Source organism: Dermacentor albipictus, chromosome 2 (genome assembly GCF_038994185.2).
Source record: "Dermacentor albipictus isolate Rhodes 1998 colony chromosome 2, USDA_Dalb.pri_finalv2, whole genome shotgun sequence".
NCBI lineage: Eukaryota > Metazoa > Arthropoda > Arachnida > Ixodida > Ixodidae > Dermacentor > Dermacentor albipictus.
In genome coordinates this window covers 150,555,929-150,579,736 of record NC_091822.1, presented here as the reverse complement: position 1 = coordinate 150,579,736, position 23,808 = coordinate 150,555,929, and the positions used below count along the sequence as shown (strand labels likewise).

The 23,808-nt window shown below is 47.2% G+C and overlaps 1 protein-coding gene across 8 annotated transcripts in view; it reads left to right on the top strand.

Moving 5' to 3' along the window:
* LOC135899836 (eukaryotic translation initiation factor 4 gamma 1-like) overlaps positions 1 to 23,808 on the top strand; it is a 142,686-nt gene that overhangs the window by 106,661 nt on the left and 12,217 nt on the right. For 7 of the 8 annotated variants that reach the window (XM_065429212.1, XM_065429209.1, XM_065429208.1 and 4 more), the window contains 6 exons: positions 5,583 to 5,689; positions 6,603 to 6,845; positions 7,586 to 7,990; positions 8,936 to 9,289; positions 13,331 to 13,924; positions 17,104 to 17,229. In XM_065429212.1, coding sequence (XP_065285284.1) covers positions 5,583 to 5,689; positions 6,603 to 6,845; positions 7,586 to 7,990; positions 8,936 to 9,289; positions 13,331 to 13,924; positions 17,104 to 17,229 — 1,829 coding nt within the window. The remainder of the gene's footprint in view (positions 1 to 5,582; positions 5,690 to 6,602; positions 6,846 to 7,585; positions 7,991 to 8,935; positions 9,290 to 13,330; positions 13,925 to 17,103; positions 17,230 to 23,808) is intronic. The other variant, XM_065429206.1, reaches the window with a different exon arrangement.

Genomic DNA, 23,808 nt, shown 5'->3' with positions numbered 1-23,808 from the left:
GCTTCTCGTGCCTGCCGACTTTGAGCTTCGCAGCAAAGTGCTCGCCGCCTCAGCTGCCCACGCGTCTTCGTTTCTTTCTCTGTTGGTTCTCCGCCGCCTGGCTGGCTTGGTCGCCCCGCCGGGAGGGTTTCCCTTCCTGGTCTGGGACGCCGCCGACGGAGCCGTGCTCGCTTGCCGCTTCTAAATTTGTCGAGGGAGCGTGTGCGTGCGTGCGTGCACCGGCGCCGTCGAAGGACTCGTCAGAGTAGGTGGGGGGGGGGAGTGCACGTCGAGAGAGAGAGGGTGAAGGCTCCGCGGGAATGCTCTTTTCGCTCTGCTACCCTCTTCCCTTCCTTTTGTCGCTTTCTCTTTCCCTCTGCGGCCCGTCCGACTGCGAGAGAGGAGCTGGCGACGGCTGCTGTGCTGCCTACTGGTGGCTTCATCGGCCCGCCGCTTGGCTCGCCCCCTCTGCGTTTTCGCCGTCTCTGCGTCGAGTTGCGGGCGGTCTCGTGTCGCGGCGACTTCTCGGCGGCGACTTCTCGACTTGTGTGCCGTGCGTGAGACCTACAGCGAAGAAGAGAGATAAGCGGCGGCCCTGACGCCATGATGTTGCCGCGACCCTCGGCCCGGCGTCGGCCACGCTCGTGTCGTCCCGCGTGCCAGAGGCGACGCAGTTGGTAGCGGCACGCCGCCACGAGGTCACTTTGCGGCCCCGCGCCTTCGCGGCAAGCCTGTGCGCGTGGGATGCTGCGTCGAGCCCGTCGCAGTTGGGTCTGACCGAAGAGGACGACGGCTGCTGGTTGCCCCGGGAGTCCTGTTTGTGCTGCCGCCGTTAGCGCCGTACTACTCGTAACCCCACCCGATGTGCGCCGCCGCCGACGCCGCCACCCCGGCGCAACAACGTCTTCCGGCCGTCCTCGTTGTCGGCGCTGCCGCTGCTAGGACTACAATCACTCGGTGGCCGGGATCGTCGACGGCGCGTTGGTGACGATGGATACCTACGCAGCTGCAGCGCGCGTTGCTAGCTGAGTTGACTGTTTCGTCGTCTCCCCGCCGCGAGTACGTGCTCGTCGAGCGACTCGCTCGCTCTCTCGGGGGATCGTTGCCCGTCGTCGAAGTGCGCGGCGCACGTGGTCCCCGGCGCCGATGATGGCGAGCGCGCGGCCGCCTCCGGCGGCCCGGGCGATCAACGGGTCGTCGCACGGCCCCGTGCCAGGTGAGAGAAGGAAACGAGCACGAGCGAGCGGGTTTTTGGGGTGGTGTCTGTCGGCCGGTGCTGGAGGTTGGTTGCGTTGCGTCATGGCGTTGCATAACTATTACTGTTTTTTTTTTTCACGGATACCCTTGCTCTCCAGCCACTCCTTTTCGTCGTAGTCTGCTCGTTACGTGTTTTTATGACGCCCGGTAGCGTGGCAGCCGCCGCAATCGCCGGTTTTTGCGACAGCTCCTGCACGCAACACCTGACGCGTGCTCCCCCTGCCGCACTTGTAGTTTTGCTGCCTTTTATTATTATTCTGGTTTGCCTTAGCTTTTTGCGGAGGCGTGTGTCTTTTCGGTGAGGAGCCGCCGCCGCCTCTGGTTAGGCGCGGTTTCCACTTTTGGCTCTCTGGTTGGCGTGTTGGTTAACCCTTGTGCCTCTCGTCTGGACGCCCGTCGTTCTTCGAGCGGGGGGAGAAAGGGGGTTGGAGGAGGGTGTGCTGGTTTGCCTTTGGGCCGCCGACTGGCCGGAGGTGGTGTCGTAGTCTTTCGGGGTGCGGCCTGTCGGCTGCGTTCGTTTGTGCTACGCACCGAGCCAGCCATGCCTTGCGGCTTATCAAAGAATTGGCGAAGAGGTCACACTCATCTCCGCACCCTTTCGCGAGCGTGGCTGTTTGCTGACTCAGTCCGGGCGTTTCTACCGTTATTTGTATCTGTGCGTTTTTTTTTTTTCAGTCTAGCGTTGAAAAAACACTCGGCGGTTTCGTTATCTTAGGTGCCGGCACTAGTTTTTCGCTCCCTGGCCGTTTTTCCTAATTACTCGGGTACGTCTCTTGACGAAGGTTCTCCCCCCCCCCCCTATCTCTCTCGGGTTATCTGTCTGGGTCGCCGTTCCCTTCACCCCGTCTTTTTTTTTTTCCCCCTCTATCTTTTAGCGTTTCGGAGGAAGAGAGGAATTGGAGAAGGAGTCGTGCGCAGTGCTGGAGACGGAATGCGATCGGGTGTCGCACACGAACCCGGGAGTTGGGTCTCGCCGCCAAGTCGAGGAGTAGTAGTGAGGGGGGGGGGGGAAGAGCGCGTGTGAGTCGGGAGTCTGACTCCCGGTGTCGGACACGCGACTGACCTTTTCCGCGACTCTGGCGATGGCTGCGGCCAGCGTTACTTTCCAGATATTTCTGGTACGCGCTCCATAATTGGTCGCATTGTCTTGCGGAAACGGACACGCCGTCTCCTCTCGCCTCCGAATTACTGCTGTACATCTTTTCCGGCCGCGAAAATTGCCCAACTATTCATTAGCGCCTGCTTTCCCTTCTACCGCGCATTCCTTGATTGTCCGTGCCTCATTAAAAATATAAGAAAAACATTTAGCAGTGTGACCTTGAACTCTAAACTTACATAGTTGGCGGCATGCCCTTGTAGTTCTGGGTGATTGAACCTTGTTTATAGTCGAGGACACTGTAAAGATGCAATGGCAAGTACACTGCCCGCGAACTCCAACACGAGAATTTGTGTAGGTGTGCCAGCGAATTGCCTTCCCTCATTTCCATGACGTCGCGATGCAGTCATTATGTGCCGAGGAGCGTGGAGGCATGAAATACAGGTGCTGTGCTGTTTTGTGGGTGGAGCTTGTACTGTGTTCATACGTTGTCAAGTGCAGATCGTTTGTAATATGGACCATTGTAGCCCGATTGACAGAATTCTGTTAGAGCTATTTTTCTGCTTTCTATGAGGAATTTGAGATGATTTGGCCGTTTGATTGGGGCAGGCTTTTCGCAGTCTGCTGTACTGTTGCACAGCATACGCAAAATTAATAGTATGCCGTAGCACTTGCGCAAGCTGTGGTTGAGGTTTGAGGTTTATTTTCCTTCAAAGATGAAAGGGGGAACTGCGACAAAAGGCCACAGTTCCCCAAAACAGTTGATACAGCAGTGAGCAACACAGCAATAAATATTAACATAGTCTGATAGTGATAAAAATACATTGCATCAAACGACAGTATTACCATGAGAAATATTACTCTTGATACAAAGACAGTGCACCGTAATAAAAGGCAGTGTATAACCATGGCATGAGGTCACTAAAGAGCTCTAGAGCACAACCCAGTTTCTTTTATTAGCAAAGCTGCTCAGTGACTGAGATTTGAAGCCACACTTCAGCACTAATCATTTGATTAGGTGTTCCATTTCATATTTCACCATTTTAAACTACTGTCACGTTTAGTGACGTATAAAGAACACAGTAGCGATACTGTGAAAGACGAAACTTATTGGGCGAACCTGTACTCACAAAAACAGGCTACACCTAAAGAATGGCGATAACGGCAAACACAGTCGGCGATCACCAAATCTGGTCAGCGTGTCAAGCGCGTCGGCTTTTATAGATGAGTCGTAGAAGGTTCCAGAGGAACAGCTGGGACCCGCGTGCCTTCCACAAAGTTCTACACCATTGGCGTCGCGCATACATGCAATCAGATTACACAAAGTTCGGTGACAACAGACAGCGGTTAGAAGCATCGATAACATTTTAGAAACTTCCGATACATGTAGACGCATCCTGCGCTGAGCGATAACATTTCTTAGACGTTAAAAGTGCTCACACGTAAAAGATACACGAGTTCACATGTCACTACTAGCTTGTCACAGCCGTGCATACTGCACCTGATGCAAGTCAGTAATCTGCTAAATTCACAAAGCCATTCACACTCAACGACTGTTCATGCATAATCATGGCAGTTGGCAGTGTAAAAAAAAAATGATTTGCCTGATGATCAAGACTTCTTCATAAATGTGAGTAGGTTTCTGAAGTTGGTCAGGGATTGGCTAGTGCTCGTTGTGGTTTCCAAAGGTTGACGAAATGCAATATATAGTCTTCTGGCTATATTCTGGAAAAGTTGTTTTTGCTTGCTGCTGCTGCACTCTCGTGAATTGTTCTTTAATAAAACTGGTGTCTGAGCAGTTCTCTGAAGGAGCAGCATGGTAGCTTTCGTACTTCCCACAACAAGTGTTCAATTGAAGCGTTCGATTTTGGCGGTGCATTCATGAACGTACAAATAAAGCTGGTGAAAAAGTGGTCATGGCTGTGACCTCGTTTCACTTCTTTTTGACTAGTCGATCCACATATGTTTGAAGCAGCAAGGGATTCTGGAATAACCGGAGAGCAATTGTCACATCAAATGATTGAGACAGCGGAGGTGACAAGGTTAGAGGACTAATCCGTAACCACGTCTTCGTCATTGCCATTTGAGGAGAACATTTACTGTTCTCATGTTTGCTGGATAGTGATTACTGGACATGTTTACATTTGTCAGCCTGTTCTTTGCTGGTTTTCATGGCTTTCTCCTTGTATTTCTGCCATAGTTATCAGTACGAGACATCCTCAGGGGGTCGGCATTTGAAAGTTGTCCACTGTCTTCGTTGCCATCTGCTGCTTCAATGTCCACATGACTACGAAAGTTTATGGAACAGTGCAATTTTCGCAAAGCCTGGACACAATGCTTAAAGCTTTGTAACCTACAGTGAATGCCAAAATTATAAACTTCAATACCTTAACGGTGCAAAATTTCTTTCCCATGGAACACATCTAATGTAAATGTTTTGCAAAATATACTTGTGTACCATGCATTGGGTGGTAGCTAGTCTGTGTTGATCTGGAATCTCCTACTACAGCATGTCTCATTATCAGATTGTGCTTTTAACATGTAAATGCCAAAAATCTGTTCTAACGCTTGTAGGCTGAGCCTGCCAGACAAGCAGCTGGATGGCAGGTCAACACTGCTAGGAAGTTTTGAAAATTGCAACGTGCGATTTGTCTTGTATGACATTGTACTCAATACACATGGTTAGGTGCTTTGCCGATGCTGTGATACATCCAACAGCTGCATTCTTATGTTAGCCTTTTTGGGGGATGTGCTTTTCTCATGGGAAAAAAAAAATATGAAAGCAGCGCATTGGCAAGCACTCTCCCTGCCACTGTATCATGGTGTGGAATGTTGGTGTGGTGACAAGGCAGGCAACCAGAAATGCTGCGTTTTCTCGCACAAAGGTGTTACTGTGAAAAGAACCACACAGTGTTACCTGCCTCCATTGTCGTTTTTCTTTGTCATGTGGGACGTTATAGCAGAGAGTGTTGCTGTGCCTTGGCAACTCTGTGCAGAGCAGCAAAAGCTGTAGATCATACGTGCCCTGAATCTACACTAGATTTTCATTACTTTCTACTAGGTTTTAGGACACTGTTTGTTATGAATTGATGCCAATTTTGCTCATGTGCATGGTGCTGGGTGTGTTGGGGCCTAAACTGCAGTGCTAATTAGCTACCATTGCCTATTAGCCCTCTTCATTTATGGGAGACGAAGAAGGCTTCTGGGGAGGAGGATCTCACCTCTGGGTTTTCCCTCTCGTGTCTTGCAGGGAGGGAGAGCAAAAAGTCAGCCAAGAAGAAGAAGATGAAAGAGTGGAACAAGAAGGGGGAGAACAAGGAGGGTGGCGACATGGATGCCTTTGTCGATAAGGAGGAGGTGAGTCTGGCGTTCTTCTCGACTCCTCTGCCCTTCAGGCATTTCTCTGTGCTTGTGCACAGAACTGATCCTTCTGGGGGCTGGCAACCATTGGAGAAAGGTGGGTGTGCTAGCAGTGTTGTCAGCTTCCATGTGGGAAGTGAGTGTTGTCTAAATAAAGAGAAACTCGGGACACTACCTGTGTATATTGGGGAATTCAGGCAGGTTCAGCTGTAGTGTCTTAATTTAGGTTGAAGGTGAGAATTGTTTGAGCAGAACAGGCGTCAAATATTACAGGTGTAGATTCCAGTGTGGGGACTTGATAACCCCTCCTTCCCGTTTTCTATCTTGTGCAGCTAGCAGTTTGAAAAACGCTTCCTTAATTGGAAAGCAAGGTTGCACTGAAAACCTGTTCTCTTTTGGTCATTGCGATCTCGAAGCAGGAGCCCTACAGAGAGTACCAAGACGAGAGTACAGAGTAGACCACATATTAAGACCCCACCAACTTTAGCATTATCATTTTTCATTGGCTGATTGCAGTAATATACGGTGTATGTATAGTTTACAATAAAAACGCCTCTATTCGGTAGCAACCTCTGGACCCCCACATTGCATAACACAGTTCTTGAGAGAGAGGCACCATTGTTGAAAGTTCATTTGACATCCAGCTCAGCGTCAAGCAAATGATGTTGAGAGGTGCTGTAATTGGCCGGCGCATCCGCAGAAATTCTTTATTGAACAGTGGTGTTGCCACTGCATTCTTATGTTGTCATTGACTATGGGAAGGAGGGTGGGTTACCATTACTTTATTGACGGCGAACTCTGTATGCCCCTCCCACACCCTAGCTTGGTTCTTGCTCAGTGAAAAATAAGCTACCGCAGAGTGTGCAGCTAATCAAACGTGCTGCACTCTTCCTCCTTGGACCCTGTGCAGCAGTCGGCAGCCCAGCCAAGTGTGGCAGCTGCTGTGGCTTCTGAGGCCCCTGCCAGGACGCCCAGTCCCCCAATGAGGCTCAGCCCTGCACCCCCGACCACGGCTGCAACCCCTGCTGCTGCCACTGTCACACCTCCTGCGGAGGAGGTAGAGCCTGCTACAGTGCCAGCTGCTCGGAGCACCACGCCCACATCACCCGACCAGACAGACTCCTCGACTGGCGAAGATGAGCAGCACAAAAAGGTAGGTGCTGTGCAAGTTACTGGGATCTTGCCGTGCATGATACCGGTCTTCAACAGAACTAATGCTAGTAGCTTACTCATAGGTTGGCATTTTCACTCGTAGGTGCCCTAATACCTAATGAGGTTCATGTTTCAGAGCGTCTGTGGACGTGAGTGGGAATGAGCACCTGTTCTGAATAAGTACTGGTGAGCATGAGTGGCCACTTTGCCGGCTTGTGTACTCTCCGCCTAATGGAACAGCGAACTTTGTCCTGGCGTAAACTGAGGTTGATGCATGCAAGTGACCATGAAGGGTCTGTGTCCGTAATAGAAATGATACAAAGAAAGATCGGTTTTTCGGATTCAAGCAGCTATATACCATTCATTGTACATTGACCGAGTTCAATATAAAAAATGTAAATGTGACAAAACTAGCTTTAATCCCACCCCACACAACACTGGCAATATAAGCCATTTAATGGTAGCTACAGGCAGCTTCCTCTTAGAATGTTGAAAGCATGCATGCAACAGCTGGACTTTGTTTCGAGAGGTTGCGAAACCATGAAAGGACATTCATTATACTGTGGCAGTACAAGACGACGTAGTGCATCTGCCTATAGTTACCTTGGCGTTTTGTTTATCTCTGCACGCATGATGGCTGTGGATTCATTAAACAAAAGTGAAGCACCATTACCTAATCTCGCGCCGATAGAGCACGGAATCTAGCGGCAACCTACAATTGCTCTTTCATTGAAATTGCAGGCGGTGAAAATCAAAAATGAGGAAAACTTGAGGGTCTCCAGGGAAGCTGCCGCTACGGCTCCCGCCACCACCGCCCCAAGTGACGCATTGGAGAAGGGTGATGCAGAAGCTGATGAGGACGTCTCCGAGGCCCCCGCATCTTGTCCCGCAGACGACATGGAGGATGGCGAAGAGAATGAGGAGGTCGAGGAGGAGGAGGACGAGAATAGCACTGGCGGCAGCAAGGAGAGCGGCGACGCCAAGGCTCCCCTGCTCAAGTACAGCTACCGCGAGGACCAGTGGAGCCCTGTGAACCCAGAAGGGCGCAAGCAGTACGACCGGCAGTTCTTGCTCATGCTTCAGGGGGAACCGATGTCCCTCAAGAAGCCGTTCGGCCTGCCCAACTTGGATGTCATCAAGGACACAGTAAGTTGCTGCACTTGGACCATTTCGTGGTGTTCTACCTTAATTGCCAGCATTTGTACAGTGCAGTCATGTTAAAGGGTACACTCTGGCATGCAGCTCTGTTTGCTGCTGCTGCTCTAGCTGCAAATGCTGTCTGAAGCTATGTCACTGTACTGCACAGGTGTGTCGTAGGTGCCAGTGCCATTAAGCACAAGTAATCCGCTGCAAAGCTGGTATTGTAGCACACTTACCAGAGGGGGACATGCGCACATGCTCAACTGTTGTGTATCCCCTTTAACAGTGGGCGGCATTGTTAGGGGCTAATTTGGGGTTTAAATTGTCTGGATTTCACGTAAAGTTCACCGTGCGTGGGTGACCTTTAGACATTGAACATGGTTTAAAGGATGCACGGCATTGCACCAGCCCTCTTGTGGTTTTTGGTGCGGTCGCCTTTCTACATCCCTGGTCCAGTACATTGATACGCTTCATCTGGCACTTCAGCTGAGGTGTATCAGCGAAGTGAGATCCGAACATTGATTTGTTCCAATGACACTGGAGGTTTCTGTGCATGTGTTGTAGTGAAATTGAGTGGTAACATGTGACAAATGGCTTTGGACAGCACAAACTGGAGTCACATTGTTGAGCTGAAATCACTGACAAATTGAACAAGTTGGGGGGGGGGGGGGGGGGCTGTATGACGGAGTTTCAGGAGCATAAGCATAATATAGTTTAGTTCTCTGTAAACATTAATTGGAATGCCTTTAAAGGAATGCTAAAGGCAAATACTAAGTTGATGTGGACTATTAGTGCAGTGTTCCAGAAACCTTGCAGCGCTTAGTTCCTGCACTAATCTATAGATTTAGCTGGATTTATTATTTGCCTTTAACGGCACGTACCAGATGAAAGCCTGCCCGACGTCATGTCATTTTGTCATGCTCAGTGGCTGCAAATGTTTCTTCGCTACAGGCCATGCAGCACAAGCTTCCAGACCTTCCCCGAGGAGGCCCGTACCAGGGCGGTGGCCAGTCTTCCATGGGTGGTGGCCCAGGCGGTGGACCTATGGGGCGTGGTGCCCACCCCGAACACTTGTTCATGCCTCCGTACGCGCGCAATGGCGTGGCCCGGCCGCCCCCCGGAGGGGGTGGCGGTGGGCCTGGCCGGAGGCAGAGCCAGCCTGGCCGTGGTGGGGACAAGCCCAAGAAGGTAATCACACTGTCCAGTTCACTCAACCAGGATGTCAAGCTGCACGCAGCACAGAACGCCTGGAAGCCCTCCCACAAGTCGGCCGCCGAAATTGCGGATGAGGAAGCTGCGGCGGAGGCAAGTGGCACCTTTCTCAAAGAACATATTGGGGGCTGGAGGGGTTGGGGGGGGGGGCGGTTGTGATTGCCTTGGTTTTTTGTTTCTAATGTATAGGGAGCAGCAAAGCTAAGCTTTTTTTTCGTGTGCTTTGCCTTTGCTTGCATGACTTCAGTAGATTTGAAAACATTTGTTTAAGCTTATGTTAGAGCGTTATACAGTTGCTGCTATTAGTCTACACTCGTTACAACGGACCCGTGTACAGCAGACTTTCGGATCTAACAGACCTTGTGTTACCCTTAGTTTGTTCTACCTAGTTTATTAAGGGGGGACATGGGTTGTGGCGATTATTTCCTGCATCTTATGGCCAAATCTGATGAAAATGCACAAGCTTACATAGTTTTTCGTGCTGATTTCAAATATGCAATAATTTTTCTTGTAGGTTCATTAGTTCAGGAGATTGACCGTGCTGCCACTCTATTGTTTCTGGAGACAATGAAAAAAAAAAAACGGCTCTGCAGAAAGTGAATATTATTGCATGGCTAGATACTATAATGTGCAATAACTGCAATGCTGCAAAAAGTTTTCAAATCAAATTTTAATTAGCCATTCAGGAGGTGATCAAAATTCTTTCCTTGACCTAAGGCTACCACACCAAAAGAAAATTCATAAAATGGAAATATACATATGCACAAATTTGAAATTCTGCTCTCAGCACTTTTTAATATGTAGATTAGGCTTTCTGCTAAAGAAAGAATTAGCGCTCTAGCTGTTGTAGATCATGAGCTATCACTCCGACAGTCTAGTGAAGTGAGCCCTAAACATGTTTTGAGATAAGTGAGAAAACGTGCAAAACCCTACTTTATTTACAAATTTACAGCTGGAACAGCTCAGTAGGCACCAGGCATGTAGTCCTGCTGACTCCCAGCCCCTGTGTGCCGCTTTTTGAGGGACTGGCACAAATTTTCTCATGCTTTGCACTTCTTGGCTGATGCTGCCATTTGACGCCTATCTTTCTCGGCCATGAGGGTGCGACTTTGCTCGCTCGCATTTAGACATAGTTCTTTCATTATGGCCTCTGAGGCCCTTTCCCTTGCACACAACGATGTTCCCAGTATGATCCACGTTCATTTCGGCGTAAAGTTCGCGAACCGACCGCGCGCACGTCAGATTACGCGCCGCGCGATCGGCCGCTGGCGTCAACTTCGTCTTCACATAGCTCTGGCACGTTTTCGTGTGAAGAGCCCGACGGCCGATGCCCATCAACGAGACAAACGTCATTGAACGCGGTCTGCCGGTCCCCCTTTGCCTGCATGGCACACGTAGCCAAAACGTTCACAGCAAAGGGTTTCATTCCTTCAGCACTGTGAACGCGCGGCGAGCTCCACACCGACGCAATCTCTCCACAGTTTGCGCACATAAAACGCAGCTTCAAAGCGAGCGCGAGTCCGTATTCCCGCTCATCTCGGACGATTTCTAAGGCACCACTGCAGCTGTTGCAGTTCGCAAATGTTAATAAAGTGTTCACGGCACTCAAATCCACAATCGTAAACATAGTCCCATCAGGCGGGCGAAGTGCGTCGTCGGTACCGTCACCCAAAATCTCGCGTTTCCTCTCCGTCGCTGGAGCGGAAGACAACTCCGATAGCTTTGCTTTGGCTTTCGCTTCCTCCTCCTCCCGCTTGGAGGGTTGCCGGTAGATCGTATCTTGCCGTACGCGAGCGCTGGTCGAAGGGTCCGCGGCAGGCGGACTTGTCACAGTATCCGCAGCAGCCGATGCGGTCGTTAGGCCTGCCGTTGCTGCATCGACGATTTCGGCATCGGTCGCTGGGGTTGTGGCGTCCTGAGCGTTTTGCAGTGTTGAGCAGCGTTTTTTAAAGTTTTCGATGAGCGTTCGTCGCACTTTTTGTGCACCATACTTGTACCGCGTTCGAAATTTGCGCTTCCGTTTCAGACATCGCGTTGACACTGGGGCAAGATGGCGCACCTCAGTGCGCGGCTCCAAGCGCGGAGCAGACGATGGCCATGCAGTTCCGCCAATCGGGAGGCAAGCTCAAGTCACGTGCACCGAGTGACGAATAGGAGGGCGTTCTAGTACCTTCTTTTGCCGCGCATTTTCTAAGTGGCCAATGGCTGAATGGGGCCCGTTCTGGCGGGAATTTGATGGGAAAAGTCGCCTCTTTCAAATGAGACCAAGATGTCCGCGCTAGCGCACGTGGAAGAGCAGGCGCGCGTTTCGGAAAATATGCCGTTTCAGCGCAAGTTCCACCTGAAATTCAGCTAGTACATGTCGTATAAGGCGTCACTGCGGCTAAAATACTGATGTTATCGGTATGAAATTAACAATATAGATGCAATAATAGCTGTACATTCCAAAAATGCAATAAAAAAAATCGAGTTTTTTTTTCGCGATTTTTGGTCGCCACAACCCGTGTCCCCCCTTAATGCAACGAAGTTCACTTGTAACGGACTGCGCTGCAACGGAGTATTCGCTACAGCAGACGAAATAAGTGGCATTTTTTTCCCCAAAATCGGGCGTACAAAACATATTTTTGCTTTGCCGACACGAGGTGACAACTTATTTGCGAGGGTCAGCAGTCTTTTTTTGCACACGAGGCATGGGGGCGGTTCTACTTCGGCGAGTGCTGCTTACGGCGCGGCTGCCGTATCTTGAAAGTGGTCTGCTGTGTGGACAAAGTGCACCGAGTGCCTGTAGCTTTGTGTGTGCTGTGTTTTCAACGTTTAGTTCGCATTGAAGTGAGAGACGGCAAGAAGGTCAGTTCGCTTGCTTCTGCTGCCGCATTTATCTTGCTTGATTTGCTATTGCAATCGATGGTTCATCTTTTGGGCGCAATTTTTTTTTTTAAAGTAGGATGTTTGTCGCTCACTCTTTGTAATAAAGCTGTTAGATATCGTGACAAAAGTTTCCGAAATGAGGAGTTCCGGATATTACAGACTTAAGACAAAACAGATGATTTTTGTCGGATTATCAGGGTCCGTTGTAACGAAAGGCGACTGTTTGAGGGACCCACCATTTGGTGCAGCAGCAGTTGGGTCACGGATGCTGTGACCTGGAAGCTTTACAATAGCTGAGTCGGGATAGTGAGCGGCTGTTCCCGTACTTTTCATTTCTGCACTTTGTCAGTGCTCCCAGAAGCATTCCACATACATTAGCAACATTGGCTGGTTATGAGTATAGTGGCTCATGGAGCGTAAGATTAACTGATCATAAAAAATTAACCGACCATTATGATACTCCCTAAAAGGAAATTTAAAGGCAGCTCTATACGTATTTTCATTTCACAATATGTTGAGGCAAAGAATTTGAGAGAGATGTGTAGCAGAGCCGGCAATCATCGAAAATCAGCTCTGCAGGTCAAGCATGTCGGCGTATTTTATAGATGATTAATTGAAGGTTCCAGTGTAAGTGCTGGCGCCGCATGGCTCCAAGAAAGTACTACAAAATCGGATTACAATACAATCGCAAGCCATGCCAATCGAAACAAACGCAAGTGATTCCAAACCACGCAAACCAAACAAATGTGAGTGAGAGCTGACGTGAGCAGACGACAGTACGAAATTAGAGCTACGTCTGAAATTAGTTACAAGTTTGCATGGAGCAGTTTGGCAGGTCCACATCACTGCAGTTTTCCATGTGCATGTCACTAAAGGGGGCCGCTCTCATTGGTCTCTGCCATTTGCGGCTCGAGTCTTTCATATCCAACACCGCGTTCGCTCTTTTGTCCTTTGCTGTGCTCGTTCGCTTGGTTATGCAGTACATGCCAACGCTTACCGCAGGAACGGGTGCCTAACAGCTGTGCCCTAAATAGGGAAAAGCCCGATGACTGCACCATAACTGCCCTTCCACCCCTGCAATGACTTTTAGCCCTAAATATTAAGTCAGCAGTGCGGATTTTCAGGGAATTATAAAGCATTGCAGAAGTGTGTTGTAAAAGTTTACACCTGGTGTTGGTACCGAATGGTAGTGTCAATGCAGAGGTTCTCCAGGCTTGCAGCTCAGTAAATCGCGGCCCACCATAACTCCTCCCTGATAATCTGCAGGAACTGTACCGGCGGGTCCGGGGCATCCTGAACAAGCTGACGCCGCAGAAGTTCCAGTCGCTGGTGGAGCAGGTGCGGAACCTCGAGATCAACTCAGAGGAGCGCCTCAACAAGGTCATCGACCTGGTGTTCGAGAAGGCCCTCGATGAGCCAAACTTCAGCGTGCCCTACGCCAATATGTGCAAACACTTGGCCATGTTTGAAGTGCCCGTCACCAATGACCCCGAGGGGCGAATGGTGAACTTCCGCAAGCTGCTGCTACTCAAGTGCCAGAAGGAGTTCGAGAAGGACACCAGCGATGACATCCGTAAGGAGGAGCGCCTCAAGAAGATTGAGGCGCTCACGGACGAGGAGGAGAAGGCCAAGCTCATGGATGAGCTCCTTGATGACGAGAAGAAGTCAAAGCGGCGCTCTCTAGGCAACATTCGCTTCATAGGAGAACTCTACAATCTCAACATGCTGACGGCACCCATTATGTTCGACTGCCTAAGGCGGCTAATCAACTCCAACGACGAGGACTCGCTCGAATGCCTCTGTAAGCTCCTCATCACGATTGGCAAGGAGCTAGACTCTGCTGCTTCCAAAGGAGCGCAGGTGAGTGCTTTTCTGTTGTGCTCCTCTTGTGTAATTATTAGTAGGGTGGCCATCACTTGGCCTACTCTAAAGCAAACATTGACATAATTAGATGGATTCTGTCCGTTGGACTGTGTCTTCATGTTTATTACCAGAAGTTTTCATTAAGTTCCCTTGTTAATATACTAGTGCAGTCTCCTTGAGGGGCGACACTGCCATTGAAATAATGTTCATAATTTTTTCATCAGTATTAATGACACTTTCCAGTCGTTTTAAGATTTTTGGACCAATTTCAAATATGTAATTCTTCAAGTAGGCCATATAGTCCTGGCAATAAATTTATTTGTTTTCGCCCCAACGAGCCCTTTAATAGACGGCGTCAATATCAAATTTCTGTTTACACTATAGGATTGACCCCCTCTTGTTTGAAATCATAGCCTCACTGACCACTAAAATGCCTTTACATTCAAGAGTTCAGTACCCTGTTGATACCAAGAACTTCAGCAGGCGAAGCAGTAGGGATGTTAAAGTTCACACAAGGCATCCTTATTCAAATTGAGATGCTTTTGATATTAAAGTGCAGGGCTGTCTGCATGCAGTGTCAACTTCAATTTTCATGCATGTCAGTTTTCATGCATGTCTTGCCTCATACATAACTAAGTGCAAGAATGTGAAGAACTATTTGGCTATTTGGTTGAATTATGTTCTGACATTTGAATATGTACCAAGCTATAGTCGATGACAACTTTGAAATTACAAGCGAGCTCCACCCATAAAAATGCAGTTTACCTGTCCTAAATCCTTCTTTATTTTTGGGTAGATTTTGTTTAAACTAATGCATTGATGTATCTAAAGGTGCTAAATGCATCGTTTTCTTGCAGAGTAAATAACATAGAAATGAAGAAAATTAAGTTTATTTCGTGACTTGCTTGGCAGCTGGCCGATTACTAAGCTATATATGGTGCAAAACAGCAAGCATAGCATTCTAGTGAAGAGCATGGCAGACTTTTAAAGAACCAGTACTAGCACACCCAAGACAAATTACTTTTTGAAGTTTCTATACTATTTATTTACATTATAGCATATTACGCTCAGTCTTTCTGACAGAAAGAAAATAATTATTGCAATAGGACAAGTAGAATCAGAGGTATCACTCCAGAACTGTGACATCATCAAAAATGCTGTTTTGAGCTTGGATGGGTGGGGGGGGGGGGGGGTAAATAATTTCACATGGTAATTGTGATTGTGGCAAAGGCCAAATCGGGCATGGATGATACCAGGGGTCCAATCAAGCAAAAGTGAATGCTCTACACCAACCTGGAAGAGCAGGGACCGCCCTTTCTTCAGATTCCATGACAATTTACTTCGAAATTAAAAAAAAAAGTTTGTTGATGTAGAGCAGTGGCTCCAGCTGGCTTCGCTCTTCGTTAGAGAGTGACATGCATGCACATATTGTTCTTGTGGATAGAGCTTGCTCGTAATTCTGAGGTTGGGACTGACGGAAGTGTCCTGCTAACCACGCCCCATAAGCTGTCCTCCAGTGGTCCTTTGGCATGCATGGGCGTTTTGCCTTGCTGCCTGGGATCCTCTCCCAGCTTGCTGGTGTTCCAAGGGGGTCTAGCGAGTCATGGTGTGGGAAAACAAACGTGTACTCTGGCCCCCATCAGGCACTGCCCTCCCTCACCACCCATGTGACGAGTGGCACGACCTGTGTGAAACTACCTGGAGGCCCACACTAGTGGCATTGTCTGTGTTCCCATTTTTCTTCCATGGCACACGACATTTCTCTCTTTCTCTCTCTCTCTCATGAGTTCTTTGTCTCGGCAACTTTGTCAAGGCAGTGTGACCTTGTGATTTTTGGAGGACAAGGAGGCTGCCCTCTCAAACAAGCCTGAATGCTCGACGAACTTGGCCGAAAAATACCGCTCTTAAAAAAAAAAAATGATCCGGAACATTTAATTCAGAGGATCCTTTCGGATATAGTACTCCATGCAGCTTAAATTTCTAGACTATCTTTATTTTGTTCAGAACAATGCTAGAAACCTAAAGAGAAAATAAAGTGGGCTCCATTTATTTGAATGTCTGTTCCGCATAGAATAACGTTGCTGGTTGGTTTTGGGCTACCTTTCTGGTTCCTGGCGAGCTGTGCCCACAGAAATGATCGCAGTTCTGGTTGCTGTGGAAATTCTAGCATTGAAGAGAGCCGTGGTAGCGCACACGGGTGTCATGTTGCCATTTTCGTGAACAGAACAAAAAATTGCTAACAAAGAGGGATGAGTCTTGCATTGAGCAACTTGACCATTTGAGCGACTTAGACCAGCCGAAATATGTTTAAGCAGAACTGTGCATATTGAAGTAAACCTAAAAAATGAATTTGTAGAATGTTGTTCATACCCTAATTTCCATAGAAAATGCCCTCTGATTTGGAATTGAGAATTCATTTCACATAATTTTTTTTTAGTTGTTGCCCTAGTTTGACAATGTTGCCGAGACAAGTTGGTGATGTGCATTGCATTCTTGCCTTTCGTTTTGCTTGAACCAGCACGCCTCACATTGCTATGCTTATTTTATTGCACCAAACATTTCTTCATCTGGAACACTACCGCATAACTTCCTTAACGAAGGCTGTGATTTGTCCTGTGTAAATAGAAATATAATTTTTTTTTATTATTGTATTGCACAGACTCTGCTGCTGTTGTTTCGCAAGCGTTTAGTTTCTAGCATGACTTAAGAGCTCAGAGTTAGTGGAAATCAAGCATTCAAACACTTTTAACATAGATTTTAGTGTAAGAGTGAAAAAAGCAGCCTGAACCTGCTGTGAGAACGATGGCATCTGTGCATGTAGCTGCTGTACGTGCCAGTTCTCTCTAGCATCCCTTTCAATGGCTGAAGGTTTGTTTCTCGCGACGTATACACGAGCCAAGATTCTTGTTGCATCTCCGTTTTTTTTTTTTTTTCACTCTGTTGACAACTGGTTAACATTTAGACAGCGAACAAGTTTTCTTTCTTTAATTTGTTTAATTTTTTTTTCTGTGCTTGGTTTTTGTGATTTTGTTGTGTTTATTTGCTTTCCCTTAACCTTGCACTTGCACACTTTTTTTTATTTTTGTTTGCCTCCTTCCCCTCCCTTGACTCGGCCCTGTCCGTAATCCACCACCTCGTACTCCCTGCACGCTGCTGCTACCTCCGTCGTCACGCAGGGAGGTAAGGTGAATCCTAAAATGCAGCTGGACGAGTACTTCCGCAAAATGGAGAACATCGCCAAGAAGCGGGAAGTCTCGCTACGGGTTGTCTTCATGCTGCAGGACGTCATCGATCTGCGTCACGTGAGTTTTAGGCTTCTCCTAACCCTCTCTTGGTGCTGCGCTGACATGCAAAGATGGTGCACTTTAAGGCTTCGTTAACACAGCTGTCGTCCACCTTGTCACATTAAAAAAAAAATGCTGGAGACGTGTTTGAACAGGCAGCAGCGATGGCAGCACTGTCTGCAGCAAATTTGTCTAAAACTATACTCGTGTAACGAAACTCTTGTAATGGTCACTGCTTTGTAAATACATTGGTGTTATTACGACCTTAGCACAAGGCAAAATAATGGATATGGAGATACGGCTATGCCATTTGCTCAGCCACATCGCTTGCTTCGGTGGTTGCAGGTGCGTGCCTTGGAGAATCTAAATTCATTAGTGGCTGTTTGTTTTCTGATACGTCGATTTTGTGTGGGCTGTGGCTCTGTCATCACACCAGAGAGCTAGAGCGTCGCCGAAGCTAGAGCTTTCACTGAAGTCTCGTATTTGACGGGAAAATGGGTAAGCAAATGCTCTCCCCTGATGGGATTTAGTGTCCTGGCTGTGACATAACGGAAGGAATGGCAGCTGTATAAACGAAGCCTAATGGTGTGGCAAGACGCATTGTGTGAGGCCATCTGCAACGACATTGCACTTTTATTCAATTGATGACTGTTAGACTTCATTATATCCGATTTTCGTTGTAAGTGTACATGCCTATATCGGCGAGGGAAAAATATACCTCAGTTGAATCTTTGTGAAAGAAACTCAAGCACACCCGACACCTCCAACTGGTATCTTTTCTTGCCTGTCAATCTGGTTCGTAACAGGATTCAAACCACATTACTACTTGACTGTCAAGGATTGCAACAAAACAAACTGGACCAAGATCGGCCCAGCTGTTGCAGTACTATGCTCTCCACAAAGTTAGTTGCACACATGCACAAAAAAATAAAATGAAAAAAGTAAAAGAAAGTTGGAAAATAGGTCATAACATATCAATCAATCAATCAATCAATCAATCAATCAATCAATATTTATTTTTGACAAAAGAAATACAAGATGGGTATAAGTACAACATTCGGAGGTCCCAAAGTAACAACTGTCGGGGGGACCTCCTAACAAAACATGAAAAGGGGATAGTAGGATCGAGGCAAACAGTGAGTCATGTGATATATTATACAGTTTCTACATTGGAAATAAACGATAAGATAGAAAAAAATCTGTTAACAATATCACAGGTTTATTCACAGAGTTAAGAAGAAAAAATAATTGAAGAAATCTAAAAATAACATGCAACAATTAAAACGAGGATAAATGGCACGTAAAGCTAACAACGAGGAGAAGTATCATTTAAGGCAAAATTTAGTAACTCGGTAATTGAAAAGTACATTGCGTAATGGTAAAGTGAACAACATACTAATTAATTCTAGGTTTGTTAAATTATGCTACGCGTCAGATAAAGTGTTCATGAAATGCTCCTTCGTTCTACGTTTGAATGATAATAATGTAGATGTCTTCATGTCAGATGGTATAGAATTCCAAACAGAAACGCCTGAAAACGCGACGGTAAATTTCCCATAGTTAGTTCTTGCTTTTGGAAGAAGAAGATTGAGTTGAGCTGAAAATCTTGTGTTGTTATAATTGATGAGGCTAGAGCGACTAAAACCTGGAATATTAAACTGGGTATTTATAAGACGAAACATAAGTAGCGACAGCTTATGGTTGAATAACATGCGTAAAGGTAAAACATTTAGGGAACGGAATATTGGAGCAGAGGGAGATGTATGCGATTGGAATGCAATTAATCGTAATGCCTGCTTTTGCAAAACTTCTAACTGATGAAGATGTGTGGTATATGTATTACCCCAAGATGACAGGCAGTATGAGAGATGACTGTGTATATACGCGTAATATAAAGACATGAGAATGGTTTGCTGGAAAAAAGAGCGAGTTTTTATTATGATGTGAATACCAAATGAGATTTTTTGAATAAGTGATTGAATATGACACTGGAACTTTAGGTTTTCATCTAGTACTACACCAAGAAATTTAGTAGACGTGGATCTTGCAAATACATTATTATTTAGAGACACTACAATAGAATCAATGTGCAAAGATTTTGAAGAATGGAATACCATAAATGTTGTCTTAGATGGGTTAATGGTTAGCTTGTTTTTTACACACCATGAATGAACATTCGTTAGGTCAGCGTTAAGTTTATCCTGCAATGCAAATAAATTTTTATCAGATGCGAAAATGGTGGTGTCATCAGCGTAAAGAAGGCAGTGCGCATGTGTTAATATGTCTGGCAAGTCATTAATGAATATGAGAAATAAAAGTGGCCCAAGTATTGATCCCTGGGGGACACCTGTATTTACAGTTTTTGAAGAGGACAAGACACCATTAAATTCGACTATATATTCTCGGTTAATTAGGTAGTTGCGAATTATTTGTAAAGGCGGTCTAGAAATGCCATATGATTCAAGTTTACTTAAAAGAATACGATGGTTAATTGTATCAAACGCCTTCGTGAAATCAATAAAGAGAGCACCAACTAAGAGGCCTTGATCGATGGCTAATTTGACCCTCTCAGTAAATGTAATAAGCGCTAATTCAGTTGAAAAATTGTCACGAAAACCGAATTGATCAGGAGTTAAAAGAATAAATTTGGATAAGTATTTAGTTAAGCGATTATGTATAAGTTTTTCGATGACCTTACTAAAGAAAGACAAAATGCAGATAGGACGATAATTACTTGTGCACTTATGGTCACCTTTTTTAAATACTGGGATTATTTTACCTGTCTTGAGGCGGTTAGGAAAGATGCCATCTATAAATAGTCTATTTACTATATGTGCTAACGCAGGTGAGATTTCGTTAGACACAAGCTTAATGCTAGAGGGACGTATCAAGTCGAGGCCCGGACCGGTAGTTTTAAGAGAATTGATAGTGTTACATACTTCCAGAGATGTTGTGGGGAACAGGTAAAATGAATGAGAACAGCGCGGAAAACTAAGCAACGTTGAATCAGGCTGACTACCGTCTGCAATACTAAAATGGTCACTGAAAACATTAGCTATGTCTTGAGGGTCAGTAATATTAGCAGAATTGTGGTTCATACACGATATGCGATTTTTAGTTGTACTGATGTTTAAGAATTCTTTAATAACCTGCCAGTTTCGTCTGGTATCACTTCCATTTTTTCTAATTTTATTTTCGTAGTAATTACGCTTGACATTTTTTAAAGTGGCTGTTAGAACATTTGAATATGTGTGGAAGCGCAATCGCAACGCATTATTGAATGGCTGGACTTTAAGTTTCTTACGAAGATTATCTCTTTTTTTAATGGACCGCAATAAAGACTCACTAATCCAAGGCTTTCTTGGTGAGCTAAACCAACGCGTCACCATAGTGTTACTTGTGCATAAGTTAGAGCATTCAGATATTTTTGCGAAAAAAGATTCAAAAGCCCTTTCGCCACATTGCTCTTCAAGCACGTCAGCCCAGTCAATTGCACGAATCATACCAGTGAATTTATTAGAATCAAAGAAAGTCCTGACATATTTTGCTGGTTGAGAAGGCGTTACGGAACCTATGCAAAAAAATATAGGGTAATGGTCTGTTACAGCATATTCCACTATTCCAGCTGTGCTAAGATCAGTAGGTATGCTAGACAGTACATGGTCAATTAAAGTATTAGGTCCGCCTATTTCACACCTCGTTGGAGCTGTAATTTGTGAGGAGAGACCGCAGCTAAGATAAGTACGTAAGTACTCAGAGCAACATTGACTGTCAGGGCTGATAATGTTGATGTTAATGTCACCACATATCACAATATCCTTGTTTTCATCAGTGACTGTGTTTAGTAACTGCTCAAATTCTTTACAAAATTCGATGTAAGAGGAAGAAGGTGAGCGATAAATGCATGCAATTATGATGTTACGTTTGGTAGGCAGCTGCAGGTTATTACTCTCTACTTCTAGCCATACTGATTCACAGAGGCAATGACGAAAAAAAAGATCATGGCGACGTTTATATGACAATGAAGATTTTACTAAAATGGCCGAACCGCCACTACGATAACCTTCACGATGACAATATTCAGGAGTGTAGCCTGAAAGACCGTATAGATTCCCGTCATGAGATAACCACGTTTCAGATAAGCATACGAAAGAGAATGCATGATCAAGACTGCAAAGAAGAGCGATGAGATCATCGTGATGCCTACGAATACTGCGGATGTTCCAATGTATTAAGGATAAAGTGGGTTGTTTTTCCTCAATGAGAGCTTTCGCTTCGTCAAGAGTAAAAACTGAGTCAGCCATGATGAATTAGACGTTACTGTAAGCAAGGAAGAACTTATTTGAAGATTGACAGATCATTTACACTACCTATGCGATGAACACGGCTGTTCTCCGACTTTCTTGCCTTAATGGCACAGTTATCGGTCCATAGAAATTTCCATCCTTTAGACTTCTTCAGCTCTAGCGCCTGCGCAAAAAGCCGCTTATTATCGGGTGTGAGGTGATCATTAACAAAAATGGAAGTGGGTGGTTTATGTGATAGCCCTATTGTAGTTGTTGTGAGTCTTGCTTTACGCGCTTTGGAAGCAAAGTCAGCCTTCTTTGTTCGTGAGCAGAACCGTGCGATAATGTTGGTTCCTTGTTTGGCAGGCACGCGGTGAACAATGTCAATGTCACCAGCAGTGACAGGGCACCCAATCTTGTCACCCAAAGCCTGGATAATTGTTAGGCAGCTTTCTCCTTCAGTCTTTGGAATACCTTTAATTTCTACGTTATTTTGCCTGGAATACTGCTCAAGGTCAGCTACTCCACATATTGCCACATATCCCCACATATTGGAAGCTTTTTAATTCAGCAGTATAAAGTCTTCCTAATTCACTGCAGATCCATTTGTGCTGCACTGCGAGAGTGCGTGCGGAGGCTGTATGTCCGCAGGGCACACTAGGCGCTTGCATCATTTATGCAGACTCTAACCTTATCTGCAGGCAGCCTGAGTAGTGTGTGGTATTCGTTTGGCAAAGCTCCATGGTTGTCCCTGGAAACCATGTACAGTCGCCAACCGTTTATTCGGACCTCACGGGGACTACGAAAATGTCTGAATAAACAGGTGTCCGAAAAACCAGATTAAGAAAAAAAATGAAATCGTTTATTTCCATGCACTTATTCGGGCTCGGCAGTAGGCCTGAAGGAAAATCGTGAATGCACCATTGCACGCTGTACCATTTATGCGCATTCAGATATGGCTGAATCTCGGAGAGGGTTGTACGGTCACTATAGGGGGCTGAAAGCACAGTCACTGTTTGTGTAAGCTCCGCATGCGACGGCAGCGTAGCACATGGTGCGTCATCTTCCGACTCTGAGTCGTCGTCCGGCGGTGCAGCAGAAACCTGACAAATGATCTCGCTGTCATCGAGTTCTGCGCATGTTAGTACAGCAGTGTCAGCACCTGTGAAACTGTCAAATGAGACTGTGTCCGGAATCACAATGCAACCAACTGCGCAGGTCTCAGAACATTTTCCGCGTCGGTAAGGAGCACATCGGAAGGCGACAAATCTTAGGCCTCCCGGCACCCGCTTGCCGGCATTCCCCAGCGCAGTCTGCGCGGGCACTGTCGGTGCCATTTGTGGGGAGCACACGTGCCCATCATCCCCTGCGCCGCAGTCTCTGCGCGGGCACTGTCGGCGCCATTTGTGGGGAGCACACGCGCCCATCTTCCCCTGCGCCGCAGTCTCTGTGCGGGCACTGTCGGCGCCATTTGTGGGGAGCACACGCGCCCATCTTCCCCTGCGCCGCAGTCTGCGCGGGCACTGTCGGCGCCATTTGTGGGGAGCACGCGCGATCATCTTCCCCTGCGCCGCAGTCTCTGCGCGGGCACTGTCGGCGCCATTTGTGGGGAGCACACGCGACCATCTTCCCCTGCGCCGCAGTCTCTGTGCGGGCACTGTCGGCGCCATTTGTGGGGAGCACACGCGCCCATCCTCCCCTGCGCGGGCACTGTCGGCGCCATTTGTGGGGAGCACGCGCGATCATCTTCCCCTGCGCCGCAGTCTCTGCGCGGGCACTGTCGGCGCCATTTGTGGGGAGCACGTGCGCCCATCTTCCCCTGCGCCGTCGCGTCGAGAGCCGGCATAGACAGGGGAGAGGCGCACTATGCCCTCTCCCGATTCTCCCTCGCTCTCGCAACGCATGCGTGCCCTTCCTCCCCGACTCGCGGGCAGTTAGCTGACGGGCGAGGAGGAGATCCCCCTCCCCCAGGTAAAAAGGTACAAAACAGCGCGACCGGGGGAGACGCTCTCTCTCTGAGGCCGGACCCCAAACCTGCCGGACTGGAGTACCTGCTGCAACCCGTGAGTGACCACGTTGCCTGTCTATCCTAGGCAACGAGGCCAGCCTGTTTATTACTATTACTGAGAGGACATCCCTCTGCCAGTGTTCTTTATTGCTGGTAGCAATAAACGTTCTTACAGTTGACACCGCTGGTTGCCTTATTCGTTCGAACCCGACGTAGCCGCGATTCCCGCGCTATGGGTTGGGGAGTAACACATTGCGACTGCATGGGGCTAGATCTGGAGCTCGCCTTCAGCCCTAGCCACAC